General features: G+C 38.6%; 2 protein-coding genes across 2 annotated transcripts in view; one reads left to right on the top strand and one right to left on the bottom strand.

The window, feature by feature from the left end:
• The window catches only part of LOC128936132 (skin secretory protein xP2-like), a 199561-nt gene that overhangs the window by 69973 nt on the left and 107153 nt on the right, over positions 1–22435 (bottom strand). The window lies entirely within an intron of this gene.
• Positions 1–22435, top strand: part of PREX1 (phosphatidylinositol-3,4,5-trisphosphate dependent Rac exchange factor 1) — a 118748-nt gene that overhangs the window by 70085 nt on the left and 26228 nt on the right. The window contains exons 8-21 of the mRNA XM_054274404.1: positions 1847–1962; positions 2921–3070; positions 4079–4226; positions 5101–5201; positions 5638–5741; positions 6424–6473; positions 10560–10635; positions 12926–12998; positions 14274–14416; positions 16117–16209; positions 18336–18484; positions 19398–19483; positions 21038–21174; positions 21619–21787. Coding sequence (XP_054130379.1) covers positions 1847–1962; positions 2921–3070; positions 4079–4226; positions 5101–5201; positions 5638–5741; positions 6424–6473; positions 10560–10635; positions 12926–12998; positions 14274–14416; positions 16117–16209; positions 18336–18484; positions 19398–19483; positions 21038–21174; positions 21619–21787 — 1595 coding nt within the window. The remainder of the gene's footprint in view (positions 1–1846; positions 1963–2920; positions 3071–4078; positions 4227–5100; positions 5202–5637; positions 5742–6423; positions 6474–10559; positions 10636–12925; positions 12999–14273; positions 14417–16116; positions 16210–18335; positions 18485–19397; positions 19484–21037; positions 21175–21618; positions 21788–22435) is intronic.

Raw genomic sequence — 22435 nt, 5'->3', positions numbered from 1 at the left:
GTCCTTAATTTGAGATTAAGTGATTTAGTTTTCATCTCATTGTGTTGTGCTAACTTGTACAAATCAGTGGAGTATTTCTTGATTTAAGAATGCAGTCAGAATTCAGGGCTTAGTCTTTGATAAGTAGTCAATAATGCAGCATGCCAATCTGGGCATCATATTTTTTCACAATAACATAAATTAGGAGTAGGATTGTCAAACCCAGTGTAAGATGTGTTTAGAATCAGAACTAGATCTGTGATTTTAGTTCTGCAATAGCTCCTTTTGCAGAAGTGTAGGGAAGTCTGTCAAACGGATGACATAGATTTTCAGAGCTGAGTATTGTTTTTTAGTTTTAGCAGGATTGTAGACTGCTGTATAAATTGAATCCTGATGTCAGGAACAGTGTGTTTCATGTAGGGAAGTAGGCTGAACAGTTAAAGGCTTTCCCTAGGCTTCCAGGACAGGTTTTCTTTTGACTTGAGGAGTTGTCTTTAGGAAAGGATCCAAGAGCTTCAAGATCACAGTCCTTGTCAGTCTGATTGGATATAAATACGTAGTCATCACCAAATGTCTGTTTCTAAAGGTAGGTGTAAAAGAAAAAAATGTTCAGAAAAAATGGGTGATTCTAATCTCACCTCAGTTTTACCATAGAAATACCGTAGGTCTTTCACTCTAACAAGAAATTTTTTTCCTCAGCTGATTTTTACTGCAATACTTTTTGAATCCTACGAGGTACTGGCAAATTGCCGCAGCAGAGCCTTCACTGACTGGAATCTGGACACCTGCCTTAATGACCATTTATTACCAGTTGTGTTTTGGCTTGCGTAGCAGGGTTATTCTTGGATAGTAAAACACAACAGGTGTTACTTGGATAGTTTGAAACCCATTTTAGCCATAAAAAACAGAACATAACTTGTCGCAGACATCTTTTTGTGAAAATCCTTTCTTAAGATTTTTCCTGCTGAAGCTGAGAAGTTTCAGCAACAAAATGTAAACAATGATTATCTGCTGCTGTGGAATGCAACAGGTCCATCTGTGATTGGCCCATTTTGGATGTTTATAATTAATGACCAATCAAGAACCGAGCTATCTCAAACGGAGTCCGAGAGAACTGCCTTTTGTTATCATTCTTTTCTATTCTATTCTTAGCTAGCTTCTGAGAGGAAACCTTTGCTTCTATTCTTTTTAGTATAGTAATAATGTAATATATATATATATATATATATCATAAAAGAATAAATCAAGCCTTCTGAACATAGAGTCAACATTCTTATCTCTTGCCTCATCCAAGAACCCCTGTGAACACTGTCACAATAACTGGTAATGAAAAGTGCTTTCCTGAATTCAACAGAGACACTATAAAGCTTATGGATGATGTAAATTTGGGTGCAAAATTGCCCCAGCAGAATTTTCCCTACAAAAACATGTAACACGTGTGCCAGTGGCCTCTTTACATCGTTTGTTTCATATTTGAAGTTTGGTGCATTCCACAAAATGATCACAGCTTTAGGCAAACAGAGGAGTCAAATGTAATGTAGTCAGTGATGCTGCAGTTGTCATCCCGAGGCCATGTGCTGTTCATGGACTTGTATTTCAGTCAGTCATCAAGAAGGTACATCTTGAAGCCACCCCCATCTTCACATAATCTGGAAAAACAAGCTTGTTATTGCTATACTAACACTGGTACACACCTATCTTGGAAATCTGAATGAGTATTCCAATTATTTAACGTCAGAGGTATGGTCAGATACCACCAGTCGCTATATTGAAATCCTGCTGTAATAGTCATATCTCAGATTGATTTATTCATATATATGTTAGACCATTTGCTTATGTGTTATAACAGTTTTCATCCTAATTGCAGAGTTACTGGGAAAAAAGCATCTAAAAGGACAAAGTCAATCAACGGGTCCCTTTATATCTTCAGGGGCCGAATAAATACAGAAGTCATGGAAGTAGAGAATGTGGAAGATGGAACAGGTAAGTTACTAAATATTGTCTTTTAAGAACACAGGAAGTTCAGCTCTTGTGTTGGAAGGTAGTGCAAAAGTACTTGTCTACCTCTTTTAGCAAAATCTGAAGCAATTTATGGAACTCGTAGCACCTTCGTTATTGGACCAACTTATGTGGTTGAAAGACTGGAAATGCTTTCAGGCACTAGTCCTTCCTTCTGAAATGACCTTATTAAGAGTATGTTTTCCCAAAGTTTATCTATTTTTGGTCCCAATCCAAGTTAATTTAATAAAAGTTACTTCTGTCTTCTTTTCGTCTTTTTTTTTTTTTTCACAATCTAAGCCATTACAGCTAAAATAACATAATTTATGGCTCTTCTTCTCATTTAGAATGCTACTAAATATTAGTCTTAGTATTCAAATTAGTAGCATGGAATGTGACCATGAGCAAAATACAGGAATGACAGTTCTGTTAGGATTCTTGTATCCTGACACAGCCAGGAAGACCGGGTGGGATTCTGATTCCATCCATAAAGGCCACACCACCACTGCCCCTATTGTAATAAGCCAGGAATTAGTGTTATGTCCTTTAAACAGTTGATACATAAAGAGTTTCCATGTCGTGGGACAGAAATCCTTACAGTGCAGGAAGATAGTGTATCCCCAGAAAATTCAGAACAAATACCATGAACAAACATCATAGACTCTTCCACTAATGGCCTTGTATTTAAAAGACTTTAGTTCTTCTGAGGTGAAATCAGCAAGTGTCACACTTGGGACTGAAGCATTCAGTCAGTTTGAACAGCCTGTTGATACTTGTACTTCCAGAGTGGTAAGTACAGCTGGTTCCATGGGCAGTCAGTAAGGAACACCTCAGGAATCAAGGTCTTCAAAGAAGATTATTTTACTGAAAGTGTCCCACACTGGTTTGGTTTAAGGAGCAGGCTTCCTGCTCACTGTGTGCTTTGTGCTTGGACTTTTTGCAGCAGATTACCACAGCAATGGCTACACGGTGACAAATGGCTGGAAGATTCACAACACAGCCAAAAACAAGTGGTTTGTCTGTATGGCCAAGACTGCCGAGGATAAACAGAAGTGGCTGGATGCTATAATCAAGGAAAGGGAGCAGAGAGAGAGTAAGTGGATGATGTATTTTGTACTGCACTGAATGATCTTGTAGGACAAATGTATATGCACATAAATGTATTTGAGAGAAAGAAAAAAGGATACACATTTTCTTCCATGGAGAAAATGAAAATCTGTCCTTAATGTTTTCCAAAAGCTAGGAAACAGCTCTGAGGTCGCAGAAGGTTCTTGATTCATTGTAGTATCTTACCATAAAGCAGTTAGGATGAACTTCTCTTCTTAAAAAATGTACAGCTCTCCTTTTCTCTAGCTTTACAGTGATCACTTAAATTCTGCCTGATGTCGATCTCCACTAAAATTAGGCATGGCCACTTCAGGCTGCCTGTTCTCAAGCTAGTCTTGGAGGTGTCTAAAATCTGTGTCTCTTTTGGACTCCAGAGTTGCCCAGATTTGCAAGTTCTAGAGTAACATATCCAGAAAATTACATATTCAGGCTAGAACACATAAAGCATCTACAGCACCAAAACAGTTTTTGCGAATGCTGTCCTCCTAAAGCAATTTGCAAATCTAAAGAGAACCCCCCTCCCCTGCTGCTCACACTGGTGAATCAGCCAGCCCACGGGGGGATTTCTGTGTGGCAGTGCATGTGGCTGGGTCATGTCCAGCTTTTCATCCACCTGCACCTATAAGTGTTTCTCTCCAGGGCTGCTTTCAATCCTGTATTTGTGCTTGGGATTGCCCTGACCCATGCTCATCTTGCTTTGGACTTTCTTCATGTTCTGTAAACCATTCTGTTTTGTGTGGTATGATATAACCATAAGTTTAAAGCTGCTTTTTAAAATGTGGAAGAAAAGCTGCATCTTAGTGGTACTAAACTTAACAATGACTGTTTTGTACACAGATAAAAAAAAATACGTAATTTACCCTTTAAATGGAAAATAAGTCAATAAAATTTTTGTGTTTCTGCAATTTTTTGCTGTTTGGCCTCATCTTTTGACTTCAAGGAAACATTTTGTTTGATCTTAAAGATCTGAAGGAGTTTCTGCTTTCTATTCCAGGTTTGAAACTGGGAATGGAGAGGGATGCATATGTCATGATTGCAGAGAAAGGAGAGAAGCTGTACCAAATGATGATGAGCAAGAAAGTGAACCTTATCAAAGATAGGAGAAGAAAATTAAGTACTGTTCCCAAGTGCTTTCTTGGCAAGTAAGTGGTATTTGAATTGAAAAGGTCTTTTACATCAGTTAATGGACTCTAGAATTTCTGGGAATGTCATTGTGACACAGATCAGATGTGCTTTGATGCAGCTTAGTTACAAGGACCATAAGCCCCATTACAGTCATGACTTATTAAAAAATAATAATTGATTTTTGTTTCACACCATACCCAGGCTGAATAGTGTGGCAGCTCGCTCTGTTTTACAGTAAGTCATAATAGCTGCTTCAGATCATCAGAAGGAGTAAGAAAACTACCTTAAACTCCCACAAGCTCCAGGCTGTGGGTGGCCTAACTTGGACTCTCTTTGGTATACAAGCAAATGCTTTCCAGGTGATACTTAAATCCAGTGAACTGTCCAAGCATCAGGATTGTATATAGAAGTTTCTTGTTTGCCAGTGTAACAGGCACCAATGAAATTTTGTGCATCATATGACCTGATATGTTTGTTAGAAGTATAGGACTTCATTGGCTGGAAAAAGCCTCTTTGATTCAGCTAGATATTACAAAATAATGACAAACTAATTCTGAAGGATGACACATGAGGAAGCAGAAGAGACTCTGTGGCCATCTTGGGTCCATAAGATGAGGATTTGCATTATCCTTATAGATACAGCTGTGTCATCTTTCCTTTTGTGTGCACACTGTCAGTGAGCTTAGGGCAGTGATGGGAAGAGGCTAAATCTTCTACACAGCATTTCCTCCAGGAATGTAGGAAATGAAGCCACTGCGTAGAGGTACCATTCCTTACAACAGTTTTCAAACTTGCTCCAAGGAGAGTCTCCTGTGATTGACTGGTGACTCACAGAGGCAAGTGCCTGCTGCCACTTGGAGCTAACTTTGTGTGTTCTGCTCCCCTTTGCAGCGAGTTTGTATCCTGGCTCACTGAAATTGGAGAGATAAGCAAACCAGAGGAAGGGGTCAACCTGGGACAGGCACTCTTGGAAAATGGAATCATTCATCATGGTGAGTGTGCCATATCATAAAAAGAAACCAGATTTCAGTAATGCCCTGGAAATAAGGGTAGAAAACTTACTGAAACTGTTCACATGATGTTGAAATGCTTTTTTCTGCCATACCCATCAAATCCTCAAAATGTTTAGGGCTTTTTGGGATTAATTTCTTGACACCAGCATGCTTCTGCTTTTGGAGTCGCAGGGTTTTGGGCAACTGCAGAAATGGCTGTAAGTGCTGTGAAAGCTATTGTGGGAATTTGCAACACCTTGTTCAAAACTCATTGAGAAAGGTCAGATGTTCCCAGTTCCCTTCACTAGGACTGTTTCCAAAGACTTACGTAAACTGAATCTGATGTAAAATTTTAAAAATCCAGTTTTTACCAACTGGCCTATAAAGAACATGGTGGGGACAAAAGACAATTTAAATTGTCATGCTGATATTTTAGTTTCAGATAAGCACCAGTTTAAGAATGAACAGGTGATGTACAGATTTCGCTATGACGATGGAACATACAAGCCAAGAAGTGAATTGGAAGACATCGTGTCCAAGGTTTGCTTTATCATTCTTAGTTGGAACCTTGTGATTTGCTCTCCCTCTGAATGTCATTGACCTGCTGTGTGGGAAATTGCCGTTGCTGTTGATCTGTGTTGTTTTGAGCTGTCCATCCTAATGCCAGAGGAGACATTCACATTAGGGAAAAGAAGCAGAGTTTAGCAATGAACATCAATACAATTGTGACTGCACCCAAGACTGCTGATTGCAATCCCAGTAGAGTAACAAAATGTTTTAAAACAGTAGGTGGTAACACGTCTGCTGCAGATCTGGGCATTATGGTTCAGGGGGATAGAAGAGATCAATATTTAACTGTTCTTAATAACTGTTTGTCAAATGAGTTCTGCTGATACCATATTTGTCCACATACCTTTTAATAAATTTGATTTTTTTCTTATGGACATTGGTTAATGGGTTAATTGTGAGGAAGGATTAATGGAGAAAATGTTGGAATGGAGGTGATTAGAGGTAAAAAACAGATTTCTGGCTGTTGAAAGCCAGGAAGGAAGGAAGAATGTTTGACAGAGAGACTAAAGGAGCTGTTTTGAATATCAATACTAATAAATAAAAAATTCCAGCTGAGTAGAGACATCAGTGTCTAGGTTTTGTTAGCATTAGCTAGTCAGTGTTTCATTGAAAAGGAAAAAGCTGCTAACACTCTGCGTCTTCCATTCTTCAGGGAGTGAGGCTGTACTGCCGACTGCACTGCCTGTATACTCCAGTGGTCAAGTAAGCTCCCCTTTGTGATCCCTTTGTATTTATTATCTGGCTTTGTTAAAAATATGACCTTACTATTGAAATCTTTATTGTTTCTTACTATGAGCAATAATTTTCTGAATTTTCTTGGCTCTTCTACTGCCCTTGCATCTCCACAGCTTAGGTCTATAGTTGCAGTGCTGCTGCTAGAGGATGTTGGAACTGGGGATTCGGGGAGAGTGAGCCGCTGGGTATGGTTACAGTGGCTCTGATTCATGGCAGATGTGGTGCCCCATGTGGTGGGGATTGTAGTTATTGTATTATTTGGGTTATAGAAAATGCCAACAGATGCTGAAGAGATGTAAGCAGATTCCAGTATGGTGCTAGGATTCTGTCATTCAGAGCACCCTAAACAAGCAAAAGCCAGTCTGAAGCAGAATAAAAGCTGAAGCTGTAATTTCAAAGAAACCCTGAAAGTTTTGTGTGGAATCTTAAGAACTTGGCTCTGTATAAATAACTGCTGAAGAATTGAGGTAGTCTGCAAATGCTAGGTATCTCTTCCCAGAGTCCAGGAGATGATTTTCAGATGTTGTTCACCTTACTGTGACATCAGATGAACATTTCTGGCCTATACTGGAAACCACCCTGAACTCTGTAGTTGTTCTACAACTGCATGGAAGATTAGGCATTTTCACTTAGAAGAACTTAATTTTTTACAAATAAAAAACTGATGAGAAAGAAAATCTGTCTAGTGGAGATGGCTGGATTCCCAAATTCAGCAAAACTGACCTCTTGTCTACGAGTTGTACAACTGAATTTTCACTGAGAGAGGCCACTGTCATGCTAAAAGGAGCTGCAATGATAGTTACGGTTTATAAGTCATAAATTTGCATCATTAGAACTCTGGATTTTTTCCCAGAATAACTGTTCTACAATGGCACAGATTTCACTTAGCCCAAAAGGTGTGGAGAGAGCAGGAAAGCATGATGCTGCCAGTAACAGACAAAATGATTCTATAGATGCACATGTGTATTTGCAAGTGCACATTTCACCCCGAAGATGGCAATTCATATGCAGAGTAGAAATGATGGGATGTGAAGTTCAAAAAATGCCCCTGAACTCAGGGTACCCACAAACTGAAGTGGACCTACTCTAATGCTTTAGGGAATCAATAGGGACAAAATAACTCCCACAGGCCCATCTTGTGGTGTTTTATCGATGTGCTATTTTTGTAATAGCTTTCCAGCTGGAGAAGCTATTAGGATAGCTTCTCATATCAGGATTGATCTGTGCTAGTGACATTGTGAACACAAACTGTGTATAATCAATGAAAGGTACCAGACTCTCCGAAGATTTAGGATCCTTCTGAATGGACTTAATTCTCAGTATGTTCAGGCTCTTCTTCCTGCCTTTTCTCTTTCTTATTCCTTCTTCCTTTTATAGCCATGTTAGAAAACCTAATCTCTCAGGCTGTCCTTGTTTTGTCTTCTTATCATGACTTCTTGCCTCTGACAAGCCTCACCTTAGCCTAAGGAAGATAGCTTTTGCCGAGTTCGTTGCCATTGCTTTGTGCTGTGCCTTTGGATCACTGCTTTATCTAGCATCTTAGGAGTGCTGATCCCTTCACTCATGCTGCCTTTTCTGGTGCAACCTTCCTTCTAGAAAATTGGCAAAGCAGCTTGGAGTAGCAGGTACATGTGCCACAGGGATCTGAAGGAATCACGAATTCAAAACTGTTTTATTGACAACCTTGAGATACAATTCTATTTAGTTTTATTCCCTGGAAGCCTTGGAGTTTCTTGTAGTCTTTGCATTTATGTTTTTCCTCAAGTTAAATCTTGACACCCTGTCACTATGACATGATGTACACCACTGGAAATAAATCATGCTACTTTGGGGATTGAAGTATAAGAAGTAAAACATTTTGAAAATTCTGAATGTATCTTTGATGCACTTCTGGGAAGTTGTGAGGTGAAAGAACTTATTCCCACTTATGTATGTGATGGACAATATGTCAATGCATTGCTGGCTAGACTCTGTGAAGAATATTCTATTCCTTTAGTTTCTGTAAGGCAGCAAGGTTCTGCCAAAATTTCAGTGGCTCCCACCTCTATATTTGGCTATTCACCTGAAGTTCATGGTTCTGGATAATGATCTGTCTTTCATGTTCTGCTCCTGTTCAGGGTAGATTGAAATGGTGAGAAAAGAGAGTGAACTAAAGTTGATTTTGACCAACATGACCTGCAAGCAGGGAAAGACTGGGTCTTGCACCAAGATTGATGGCAACTTATCAAAACTGTCAGCATCACTAGGAAAGTTTTGAGAGTTACTTCTCATCTGGAACTCCCTACTCATTAGTGCTCAATATTTTAATGTTGTCCTTTATTGTGGTGACATTTCAAAAGTACACTTTCCCAAGATGAGAGTGTGAGAGGGGAAATCTGCCCAGAAAACTCCTACAGATTTGTGCTGTGTTTAGCGCATTACTGGGAGACAAGTTGAAAACTGTGTGTAAGCACTATGAGGAAAGCTTTTTTTCTGAGGATACATTACTGGAAATGCTGTCATGTTTTGTTGGTTTTTTCCCAAGCTCTTGAAGTCCCACTTTTCTTTCTAATTTCTCACACCCTGCATTCTGCATTTCTGCTGCATTTATTTAAAAAAGCCAGTCACAACATACTTGTATCTGTAGATAATTAGTAAAAGGAACAGGTTTGGGTAGGACAGGTTTTTGATGGTGTTTGGATATTCTATTTTTAGGGAAAAGGCAGGTTCAGATAGTGTGGTGGTAATGAAAGAGGCTGATTTGACAGAACTGAAGAATAAAATCTTGTCTTGGGCTGCCTCATAGATCCATCCAGACTGTAACGCAGCCTCAGTGGCTGTGCTTCCTTCTACAGTCATGCTAGTTGAGCTCAAGCTTCAAATACAAGGACCACCCCAAGGGTGAGAGAGGAATTAATTCTTCATACCCATTCAGCATTTGGCCTCTCTACTGAGACTCTCAATGAGAGGGAGCCAATTAATGCAAATTAATTGTGGTAGTGGCTTTTGTGATGTGGAACTAGGAACTGTATCAAGACCATGAAACTTAGTTCACATGGGCCGGTAAACAGCCTTGAAATTGCTTTTATGATCTTCCAAACTGGATTAAATCCATTGACCTTGGAGGTGAAAGGTGTTAGAGCCCAATGTTGTGAGCCACATCTGCCTCTTGTATTTGTATCAAAATTCTTTAGAAATACTTCACAAAAGGCAAAAACCATCAATGATCTCCATGTCTTTGAGAAGAGAAATGGAATAAAAATGCAAAAAGCATCAAGTTACAATAGGGCTCCTTTTTCTTCTTGAAGGAACAGTGCTGCTCTCTGCAAGGGCCAGGTGTGAGCTGGTGCCAGTTGTGTTACAAGAACTAAACACAACCCTTCTTATTTACATGACTGAAATTATCTAATTCCGTTAAAGGATACTGCATATTATATTTATGTCTGGCTATTACATGTTATTTTACTAAAGGAGGTGAAATCTGAACAAGTGTGTAAAATCTCTCTTGGCAGAATAGACTAAAAGCTGCCTAATTCCAGGAGCCTCACAAAAAGGAGGCACAGAGGGAATGTGTAGAGTCTCTGTCTATGAATGTATTAATAGGTAAATGTTAGAAAAGTATTATTGAAGCTTATAGATGGGACTGGTACTAACTTTTGGACTGGTTACTATCTTTTGACTGAGTCAAAAGATATAAGCTGGACATCAATGGATTTTGGATGATTTCCAGCCAGAAAAGTGTGATTTTTAGTGGGACTGCTGGTGGCAGTATTCTAACCTGAGTTACAGCAGCAGCTTAGGACATCTGTGAAAAGAATCTTCTGGTTGCCTCTGGTGGAAATGTGAGCTCCCTGGAGATGGCTTGAAACAACATCTAGAAAAATTTTAAGTGACACTGCTTTGTGTTGATCTGAAGTATCTTCCTAATTCAAACTGCTAGAGAAGTTTAAAACTTTCTACAGAGAAAAGATGGCTCATTAGTAATAGGTCAAAATAGTATATATAGGTTTAGAGTGTAAAAGAAATGTATACCTTTTTGTCCTGATTTTCCCTGAATTCTTTTTTCTTAATTAGAGACCGTGACTACCACCTAAAGACATACAAATCAGTAGTCCCTGCAAGTAAATTAGTGGACTGGCTTATTGCACAGGTAAGAAAAGTTTTAAGATACTCTCTGCTAAGAAACACTTCATAATCCTAAAACTTTCCTTTTTCAATTTATCAGTGGAAAATTTAAAAGTGGTTTGGTGGCTGCTTTTATCTGTGTGCATCTGCTTTCTTTCCTCCTCTCAGGGAGCTATCAACAGTCTTGATCTGAGACCATCTTAATTGCTGGGTTTACACATCGCAAAGCAACCAGCCACCATGATTAGGGCTTTAGACATCACATCATTACCAAAACTAGACAGCACTAATAATAATTTAATGGTGGCAATAGTAATAAGAGTAATAGTAATGTGCTCTGGACATGCTTCTTCGCTGTGGTACTGACTGTAAAGTGTTTCTGTAATTCTGATGACTCAAATGGAGAGACTGTACGGAATAAACCTAAGTTAGCACGTCAAAACTAGTGTATCAAGTTTCACATCTAATTTCTGTATGAAAAGGTCGAGACACATTTTATCAAGATTGATCATTGTAAATGGCTCTATTTTCTGGAGATTTTCATTACTGCATTTATTGTATTTGGACAAATACCTACATAACATTTAGAAGTACTTAGCGAGCTGAATAAACTAAAGCTGTATTTTCTAATTAGAGAATACTGTTTTGCTAGGGGAATGTTCTGAGGCCAAGTTAACTTCATAGGAGTAGCCAAGTCTAGTTTAGACCCTCCTATGCAAAGATTTTGTTGCCTAGAACAAACATAGGCTTCTAAAGGTTTAAGATGGTAATATTAGAAGGCATTTCTTCTCCAGTTTATTTACAGTTGAAATAGTTAATTGGGATTTTTAAATCCCATTCTCTGTAAAATAAGCTATCCATTTATCCCATAAAATAACACAATGTGAGTGTTAAGTGTTGTCTCATGACAGGATGTTGAAAATGAGAGAAGACTTGTGAAGACTTGAAATTCATAATAAACGTTCATAATAAAAGTTAAACTTTTGGTTTCTTAAAGCTATTTTCTTGTGTGATTACATGGTCATGCAGTTCTTTCAGAACTGCCTTGATGCCTTTTCTACCAAGACAACGGTATTTAGTTCTTAATTTGTAAATATTGTATCTTTTTTTGCTCTCAGCCTCTTTAACAAAAGCTAGTGGTGCTGTGGATTGGCCAGAGCTGATTCTGTTCTGTCCTGTCTTTAAATAATGCTGATACACCATAGTGATGGTCTTTGCCAGCATTTGCTTGACAAATAACTACTGCTGTCCTTAGTGGCTTTTGAAGTTGGACTAATGTGCTGCTGGCAAGATCAGAGTGTGCTTGAAACACTTTGTTTTCGCTAAAAACAAAGTCAGTACACTAGCCTGCAGGTGCTGTGAAAGGTTTTGAGTATCTAGTTCTTCAGATAGAGGGGAGAAAAGGTGTAATACTGGTGTAGGATACAGCTTCTTGTTTAATAGGACTGAAAGTAATACACTGAAATTGCTCCTGTTGCCAAAGCAGCAGGTGCCTTCCCTGATGGAATGAGCTGAGCAGCTGCTCTCACTGAGATAGCAGACACCAGATTCCCCGATTCCCCATGTCCCTTTGCTCATCTCGCATCAAGGGACCAGTGTTAACAATCTTTGTAAGACCACTGGGGCCTTCTGATTTTTAGCAGCACTATTTGAAACTTACTTGTCTGCCTAAAAAGTACAACCATGTTTGTCAAGTCTTCACTTGTGGCTGCAAATTAGCAGATATATTGAGAAAACTAGGTATTTCTTGTATTTAACTGACTTGTAGATATAAAGCTTAAGGCTGCTCTTTCAGGGAAGTCTGTAAATTTGCAAGTCACTCTTGGTACCTGTTTTGAATGACTATGCTCAAGGCTTCAGGTAGTGAGAAACAGAAGCCTTTGTAATCTGCTGTATATGCAAACTGCCACTGTAGTTTTAACCTGTCTAACCTTTGGAGTTCACATACTTAGCCTTTTCTCCCTTGAGTTGAATATGGACAGGATCTCTCAGCTTCAAAGGAGGAGTTTTATTGTCTGTGATGAATGGGTCCTGAAGTCAAACATTCTAAATTCAAATAAAATGTCTTTACATTGAGGTAATATGGTATTTTTCCCCAGTGCTGGTCCTTGATCCCCTGGCTCCTGTAGGAGGGAGAGATGCTGTCTGGAGGAATGAAAATGTTTGGGAAATGGGATACCTGTTTTAATGGCTTGCTATTGTTCTCTACACGGATCATCCTGCTAATTTCAGAGCTGCAAGCCATGCGCTGGGGAAGGGGGAAAAATTTGTCTTAGAAAATGGTCTGAGGTGTAACATTATTCTCCTGTTTCTAGGGAGACTGTCAGACTCGGGAGGAAGCTGTCGCACTGGGTGTTGGACTCTGCAATAACGGCTTCATGCATCATGGTAATGAATAAATTTTGCTTTCCCCAGCAAATGAAATGAGCTCTTACTTTGGTCAGATTAGCTATTTTGGGCTGTGTCATACATGCTGTATACACAATTTGCAGGCATTACTGCAAGTCCTTCCGGAACACAGTCCTCAAGCTAATACATGGCTAAGCCTGGTGCCTTCCCAAGGGAAGCCGCTTGCTGATAGTTATGGGAAGCACTGAAGGGATTAGACAAGCTAGACAGAGCATGTTTTTTCACTGCATCTCTTCCAGAGCCATGTGAGCAATGCACAAGCCAAATGCTGTCCTGAAATATCACCAAAAAATATCAGCTGTTAAGTAAAATTGGCTAGTTCTTGCCTCTTGGATAACAAACACAGTCCTCAGTGCTGAGGCATCCAAATCTGAAGTGCCAAATTGCCAAGTTAGATGTCATCCATCCTCAAACAGGGGAAGTAAACAAATCACATCTGTATCAGTATGAAACAGAACATACAAGCCCTGAGAGTAAACATAGTTTGTCAAATGAAACATTCAGTTTGCGTCATAGATAACATTTGCTCACTGTATTTTGAATAGTGTTTCTGAGAGCAGATTATTGTAAATAATTAAGAGACCTTTCATAGTAGTTAATAATAATGTAAAAATCGTTGGGGCCTTTTTTAAAGAATTTGGTCTGTTCTGAGCCTGTGCAAACTTATGGCATTTATTACATTCTTTGTCAAGGAAGACCTTTGCGTAAGTACATGTTGAATGTAGGAGTTGCTCATCACTTGCTGCTTTTATTTGAAGGCCCCAGGTCTCATATTTGAAAAACTGATAAAGAACATTTTCATGCCTTCTAGAATTTTGTAGATCTCATTTCTCTCTCAATTATTTTTTTAAAGTTGAGCCTTAGTCTATGTGAACACTTTACGTTTTAAACTGCCCCTTTACCCATCTTTGCTCCTTTTATACTTTTTTAATATTCATTTGGATGTGGGAAAGGAGCATGAGGCTTGAGTAGCATCTTCCTTCCAAGAGGTTCTTTAGCATTTTATGTAAGTTCTGCATGCCAGGGAAGTTGCATCATGTTATGAGCTACTATGCACTGTCAGGAAAATTCTTGTCCTAAAACACAGAATTAGCTTAAAAATACAGAGCTGAGGAACTGGCTGATGGAGATGCATCAAGGTCTGTGTTTTGTAAAGATGGGGGAAATATTTAGAATTTCCTTTAACTTTCTCCTCTGTTTCTCTCTTTTTTTCTTCATGTAAATGCATATATATTTCATATATCTAATTTTCAGTCCTGGAGAAAAGTGAATTTAAGGATGAATCCTTATATTTCCGCTTTTATGCTGATGAGGAGATGGAGGGCACCAGTTCCAAGAGCAAACAATTGCGTAATGACTTCAAGCTTGTGGAAAACATCCTGGGAAAGAATCTTCTGGTAAGAAATATGGCAGCTGAAGTTAGGCATATCAAAGCCTCCAGGTTTTTAAATGTCTATTTCACAAATGCTTTTAAAATTCAGCAGAAGAATCTGAATACTCCCTTCAAATGTAAATTGGAGAGGAGAGGTAGTCCAGAAATTTTCCATTTAATCTCAAATATGAAGTGATAAATTGCATGTTGTGTTGGGCTGAAACTCATTCCACTTGCAACATTAAAAATCTAACCAGCAATTCAGCTGATTTTCCAAAGTCCTTTGTTGAACAAGCACTACTAGCATTGTTTCTGAAAATACTTAAAAATAGCCAAAATTGGCAAACATAACTTCTAGTCCTTTTACTTTCTTGTGCATCTTCTAATGTGAACATCACCTGATCAGGATTTTTCCCCAGAAATTTTGCTATACATTATTTTAACTTGACTGTATGGGTCCTGCAGGACAGAACTATTCTGGTTCTTGGATTTTTTTTTCTGGGTGATTTCCCATTAGAAGACCTTTTTAATCTGATGTAACTGACGTTAAAGGAAAAATGACAGTATTTATAATAGTTCAAAAATCATCAGAAGCAAGGAAACAATTCTGAGTAATTTGCTTTCCTCCATGGCATGCTAGATTGAGTAGCTTTATTTTTCCTCTTAAATCAGTTCTGTTTTATCAGATGATTCTTAAATACATAATGTTTACTCAAATGCAAGATATTTATCAGTTAGATTTTCCACTTGTCCATTTGCCAGTAGCTAGGCTTTGTTTATTTTTCAGTAATAGGAAGTGAGTTATTAAGCTTTTTACTGTTGTTAATGAACTACTAGAAAAGGATGAATGAAATGTATATTTGTCACGATTGATATGATTTTAAAGAATATGTATAAGGTGGGTCTGTGTGACCTCAGTGCAAACAAGAAGAAGCAGAAATTCAGGAGCAAGAATTAGGAAGACTTCTGTCTACCATGTAAGGTGCAAACTGAGCACAAGGTATGGAGTTGGTATTTTTTCCCTTACACAAAGCCTATGTGCCTGTCTGTAGAGGAAGGACTTATGGATGTCAGCAATTGTCCTATCATTAGATAGAATTATAGACATCAGACTGCCATTATGCTGTAGAATTATGTAGTGTGTAGTTAGATCTATAAAAAGTAGGCCTGAGATCTGCATTTTGCGTGAAACTGATAGCTGAGAAGCATTCAGATCATTCATTATCAGGTAGGTGGGATGTATTCTGAAAAATAAACAAATAACTGCACTGAATCAGTAGTACATTCACCAATGGAAAATACTGAATAATGATGAATTCCGTAATCCAGAAGTGAAAGATCTGTTGAAGGATGAAGGGCTAGGAGTTAAAATCAAATGCAGTTTCTAAAAGAAGAGTTGATTAACCATTGGAAAAAACTCTCAAGGGTGGGAATAGATTTTTCAGTTCTTAAAGACTGCAGATCATACCTGAGTAACTCTGGAAAATCTACTTTAATATATATTAAGTGATCTATGCAGAAATGACTAAGATGAAATTTTATGGATCATGTTTTGTAGGCAATCAGATCAAATGATCTGGTAGTCACTTTCCCTCTTAAAACAGAAGTCCAGATCAGTTGTGGCTTGCAGTGAAAAGTCTAATTTCTCATCTCCAGTCTTCACCTTTTCTGTGAATTCCATATTTATGAAGCATAAATTTGTGTAAATATTGTGCTCTGTTTAAGATTTTACCAGAAGAAGATGACTATGGATTTGACATAGAAGAAAAGAACAAAGCAATTGTGGTGAAGTCAGTTCGACGAGAGTCTTCTGCCGAGGTAGGACCTCACATTCTTATTTTGTTATCTAAGAATGTTTCAATACTTAGAAAAGTTACAAACCATCCTTTTAAAATCTGTTTCCTTTAAAGGCAGCTAATAGAAGGGGGCTGTCTTCTACAATTCCTGGTAATAAGCTGTTTCTGTAAATTGATAAGTGTTTTGGCATTACTGGGGGACTTGAATTATTGGTAAGTGATAGGATGAGAGCAGTATCTGTGTGATGACAGCTTACCTCAGGTTCGTTAGCAACTTTCATTTAAGGAGGGAGGGAAAGTAACATTCTTTTGGGATAGCAAAGATGTTTAATGGGGAAACAAGTTTATTTCAATGGAAGCTGTATTTTTAGATATGTGTTTTCCCTTAAAAAGCATGCAGTCATTTCTCTCTATGGTATTTTTTAGGAGTTCTACAGAATATATTTGCTTCATTTCTTTGAAGCACATAGATGATCCAAATGTCCTAGGATCTGAGTATTTCTTAATCACCCATTTAGCCCTGCAGAATTCTTATGTGAAGCGCAGAGTGTCATCTTCCATTTACCAAAATAAGGCACAGATACATTGCTGAAGCTAAGAGAGGACTAAATGACTTGTCAAGGGTTTCACATTTGCACACAAGACAGAGCTTCTAATTAAAAGTCCTGGACTTTAATGAACTATTAATTAACTTTTAATTAACTATTACAGAATTTTTGAATGTCAGCATTAAAATTTTTTGGTTACTCCTTGGTCTACAAATAACTCCTGGATTACTTGCTTAATGGAAATAGCTGAAGGGGATGGATTGGTTTTAGCAAGTTGAAAATGTCACATGGGAAGGAATTCTGAACTGAAATGGATGTTAGAATGAAATTATTTCAGTATTTCTGATTCTCGTTTCATTTTTGGTCACCAAAAAACCAAACTTGTGCTTTATCTAGTGCTCAAAATCAACACAGGTTGACTAAAAACGTTATTAATCTAAACCTGTGCTTTGAACCATTGCCTGCCAGATAATCCTCTGCCCTTTTTTTTGGCTGGAAACTTGGGGAATAGCTTGCAGATCTATTGTGTTTGAGGAAAATGGCAGCACACCATTTTCTAAGGAATCTTTTTCTTGATCTTTCAAGATAGTCTTTGACTATGAGCCTGTCTTTTGAATTTGATCTAACAATACTGGTCCATCAAAGAACTAAATCTGCATCTTCCTGGGCCACAGTTTCTGTGAGACTAGTACCGTGTGGACCTCCTTTTTCAAGTCAAGAAACTTGTCAGTGGATTCCAGGCAGAATAGAAAAGGATTTGCCACATTTAGGAGGAACCTCAACTGCTGAACCTTGAAATTATATAAAGTAATTATAATCTAGAAGGTTTAATAATTTTTTTTACTGCTTTCTTGATACCTAACACCTAGTCCAAATGTTGCTTTGTTACATTTTAACTGGTAGAGATCATCAAGGGGTATGTTTGAGGCTGTTGTCCAGTGGGCGCAGTAGGGGATCTCAGTCTTGTCATTGCATCTGTGACCATTGCCAAATATCTAAAGTTAAGTGCAAAACCTAGGGATTGAAGTCAAAATCTAATGGCTTTTTAAGCTAATGAAGAGCTAGTACTTCACTTAAAGCAGAGACAGTTCTTATCACCACTTCAAACCAGGTTACATTTGCTGACTGGCTATAGGTTGCTTTTGCAAGGCTGATGGCTGAAAACTGCCCACAGCTCCTGTGCCCAGGGTTTGGGAAGTCAAACTTCTGCGTCTCACTGGGTATCACAGCCACTCTGTCATGGGACCCTAGCTTTCAATTGTGTCCCCCCACCCCTTGTTTTTTATAGTCTCCTATTTTAATAGTCCGTTTAAAATTTGTAACAGAAAAGTAGTAAGATATATCCATTGCAAACTAAGGTACATCTGTAGAGTGGCATATTTCTAAAGATACTGGTGAAATATCTTTTTCTTCTGTAAGTGCAGAAAACTTTAGGGGGAGTGACAAGTGACTTGATGAACCAACACTACTTATAGGGTATTCCATGTGAAAGTAATCCAAGAAATGTCCATAAGTAGGGAACAGTTGAACATTGGAGCCTGAGCTTTCAGTGTTGCTGCCAGTGATCCAAAGTGCTCTGTGGTGTTTGTTCCCTTTGCAGATGGCTGGCCTGCAAGCAGGAAGAAAGATATATTCCATCAATGAGGATTTAGTATTCCTACGCCCATTTGCTGAAGTGGAAACAATCTTATCCCAGTCCTTCTGCTCACGAAGGCCACTTAGGCTTCTGGTAGCCACCAAAGCAAAGGAGTAAGTGCCAAGATGGCCAGAGAGAAAAGATTATTGAGAAATGTCAGTTACTAAGTAGTACTTCTAGAGCTGTAGTGAAACCTGTATAAACACTTCGCTGTGCAGAAGCCACTCAATAGGAAAGCATGACAGAAATGAGAGGTACAAGAGTCACGGCTTGTTTTTAGTGATGACTCTTGGGCTGCTAGGAGAGGTTGGCATGTGTTCTCTTTATACTACAGATGCCTTTTGGTTTCCTTGTCTACAAACAAAATTGAATTGCAAGGATTGACATTCTTTCTCAGGTGTGAAGCTTCTCATACTCTATTATGTGCATGGGAAAACAATTTCCACTCATTGAAGCTTGGCTTATTTTTTGATGAGACTACAAATATCAGCCCTTACAGTTTTTCAGTCTATTATTGTTTCTTATAATGAGAGTTGGCTCTGTTAGTGTCTTGTGTATTGTTAGCATCTGTAATCCATAGAACTGAAAGTCTCAGTGAACATTCGTTGCCGAATTCTAGTCCAGAATGTCTTGTCCAGTCTGTTTTGTTTTTTAAAATTTTTTTAGTGGGAAAAAATCCTCTGCTGGTATAGGTCAGCACAGCTGCACTGAAGTTTGCACAGAAATGGAAGTGAATATAAATGCCTTAGAAAGTCTCTGTCAAATGTTTATTCACTTAAAGATGTAATAAATTAAGAAGTGCCAAATTTTAATTAACAAATAGAATCTCATATCTGCCTTGGGGATTGAAGATGGAGTATATTTCTTCAGGTCTGTTTATTTGTTATTTATTTGTAAACGCTGTGGATGCTTGCTTTCATCCAAACCCACTTGTGAATGCTAAGGAAAGATGCTGTTAAGAACTGCCCAGAACTCTGGCAGCCTAAATGAAAACCATGCTTTCTCTTCTCCATTATTTATCTTCAGGATTATTAAAATCCCAGATTGTCCTGGAGCGCTTTGCTTTCAGATCCGGGGAGCAGCACCACCATACGTTCACGCAGTAGGGAAAGGTAAGTAGAAACTCTGTGATACAGTTAAGCTGGGAATACAGCTGAATAGATAGACGTGTGTATATAAAGTGTGGGTATGTGTGTGTGTATATATATATATTTCAACGAAGATAGATCCAGGTTTCATTGTCTAGCTTGTTCTGTACAAATCCTGATACATTTAGTGACCATAGTGACAAGAACCTGTAACAGACAAGAATCACATTCACATAACTATAGAACAGATTTCCTGCCTCAAAAGAGATTTTCTGCCTCAAGCTGCTTATCGCCTAAATAGATTTTAAGACAAATAGTATCATTCTTTTGAACTGAGTGTTGGGTCTCTAATCCCATCAACACAATACAAGGAATAGTTTAATTCCACAGTGGAAGAAACTTGAATGCTACAATGCACAGTACCATGGACTCTTTAGAAAGCACTTTCACTTTAGCTCTTGCAAGCTAGAAATGGACTTGCTTAGTGACCCTTCCCTTGTTTCTTCTGAAACTACTAAGGTAAAGCTTAACAGCCACAGGGGAAAAAAAGCCCGTAAAACTGAGATGGTTGAGAAAAAGTTGAAGGGTCATGCTGTCTATGGCTTCCTCAATGTTTTTACCTGTAGTCATCCACAATTTGGGTCTGGGTTCTGAAGGTGCTGTAGGATCAGCAGGTTGGTAGACAAGCCGTAACACAATCTGGACATCACAAAGTATGACATAAGACTTGGAGACTACTTCTCCCTTACAGAGGAGATATTGCTACAAGTTGCCAGTATAAGAGGCAAAAGACTCACCTTGATCTTTTTAAAAGGAGAAAATACAATTTGACAGAGATATTTTCTACTTCTGTGCCTGACATATTTACCTTTAGCTACAAGCAAAGCACAGCTTTAACCTTCATGTTAAGCAGATGCAGAAAATACAACCTTTTAGACATACACCAGTTCCTTCCTTCAGTACAAATGAGTATCTCCAGCTGAGTGCAGTTAGTTTGGCAGCACCCACAGATGGTGTTCCCAGGGACACACATTTATTACACCATTTTATAGCAGCACCTGCAACCACTTTTTCACTGTTTGGAGTGCAAGCTGGAAGTTGCAGCTAGGAACATTGTTCTTTTTCCGGATTTTGCCAGGAAAAGAATAGTTACGTTTGACATCATAGTCTTTTTGTGTAGCAAATTGTGTAACATGCAAGTGTTCTGTCTTCCAGGTGCAAGAGGCTGGAACAAATACAACAGTTTGTACTTAAGCAAGACCATAGCTAATGTAACCATAAGGCCAAAAGAGACCCGTATAAGCATCCCAAACAATTTCCCACAGAAATGTAAATTTCTAGCATGAATACATTTAGACCTAGGAGATGGCTGTTTTTGCCAGCACTGCTGAAAACATGAAGGATAGACACATGATATAATCCTTACACAACAAAGCTCTCTGAATAGTAGCAAAGGCATGACAGGACTGACCCAGCTCTTCTTACTTTTTCTAGCCAGAAAGCTTTTGCAAACTTTCCAGTGTTCTCATCCATAGGCAGATGGCATTTCTGTTTAACTTCTCTCCTGTTAATTTTCAGGTTCTGAGGCTGCAGCCGTAGGCCTTCATCCAGGGCAGTGTATTTTGAAAGTTAATGGGAATAATGCAACACATGGAAATTACAAGGAAGTTCTGGAGCACTTCACAGCCTATAGGATCAGGCAGCAGGAAGCACTGGTATGAACACACAACCTCAAAGGAAGTACATTAATTCCCACCTTTCTTCTGCCCTCCTCTGTTCCTGTGTTTTTATGCTCACTAAATAGTCAGAAAAAGAACGTCTACATGTTTGTTTTGACTGATTTGCTGTTATGTCAGGGTCCTGCTATCACTGAGGGGGGCTGATTCCATTTTCCCATAGTTGCAAAACACCTACAAGTAATATGAAAGCCATTTCATGCATACAGTACTGAAAATTATTAACTGTTACTAACCATGGAAGTTTACCCAGCTATTGATCTAAATTTTATGTTCTCTGAAGTTCAGAGAAAACCTGGGGTAATGTTCGTATTTCAGCCTACTTAGAAGACACAGAATTGATGGCTAGATTCACCTCTGTAGTCCAAATATTTGGAGATTGGGCATTTTGAGGTCCTAGCTGAAGCCTGTATCTCTTGAAAGGGGTTGTACCAGTGGGTGTACAGAACACATGAAGATGCTGAAGAGGACAGAGTTCAGCAAGCAGCATCCCCTGCATGTTTGGGCAGTTGCCTGGGCTCCAGCAGAGACAACTCTGCACTAGAAGGACATGCAGAACTGGAACCCCTTCAAAGCAGCCAACAGGAATCAGGTAAAAAATTCTCATGGGGGAAGAAAACCTAGGGACAATTCAGGGGCTTTCAGAAGGAAAACCACAGTAGAAATATAAAGTGTAATTATTATTGTAGAATATCTCTTGTCTTAGCAAGTCTTTGTAATTGAATGAGGTCTGCCAGAGGACATATTTCTTTGCTGCAGTTTATTCAGGGGAAGAAAAAATTGAGATGCACATAGAAATCATGCACCTTTGACTCTCTCTTCTCTACAAGACAGCCAGTTATGGGAATGGAGATAGTCAGCATATTTAGAATCTTTTGGTAGCCCCTGCAAACCATGCATTTATGAGCAGTAGCTGATGGAGAGGGAACATCTGCAAGTAACTCCACCTAAAATAATCCGCATTTTCTGTTATTTTTGATTAAAAATTAGGATGGTAAATTACTTTGATCTGGAGTAAGTCTTCAGGGCATGTTGCCACTGTTTCAGGAAAAGGTATGGGTGAATTTCCTCCAACTTTTGAAAACATAGCTCAAAAAACAGGTCTACTTTCATGTTGAGGGCTTATTCAGAAAAGTAGATGTTAAGGGAGACTACTAAAGCAAAATTTAATCCAAAGGACTGAGCCAGGACTCTCTGAATGCCATTGGCAACTTCTCTGGGAACATATGCATGTGTGTGT

Source organism: Melozone crissalis, unplaced genomic scaffold (genome assembly GCF_028551555.1).
Source record: "Melozone crissalis strain CALT ecotype California unplaced genomic scaffold, PUWL_Pcris_2 ptg000017l_1, whole genome shotgun sequence".
NCBI classification, from domain to species: domain Eukaryota; kingdom Metazoa; phylum Chordata; class Aves; order Passeriformes; family Passerellidae; genus Melozone; species Melozone crissalis.
Note: the sequence above shows the minus strand (reverse complement) of the source record. Positions and strands in the feature narration are given on the sequence as shown.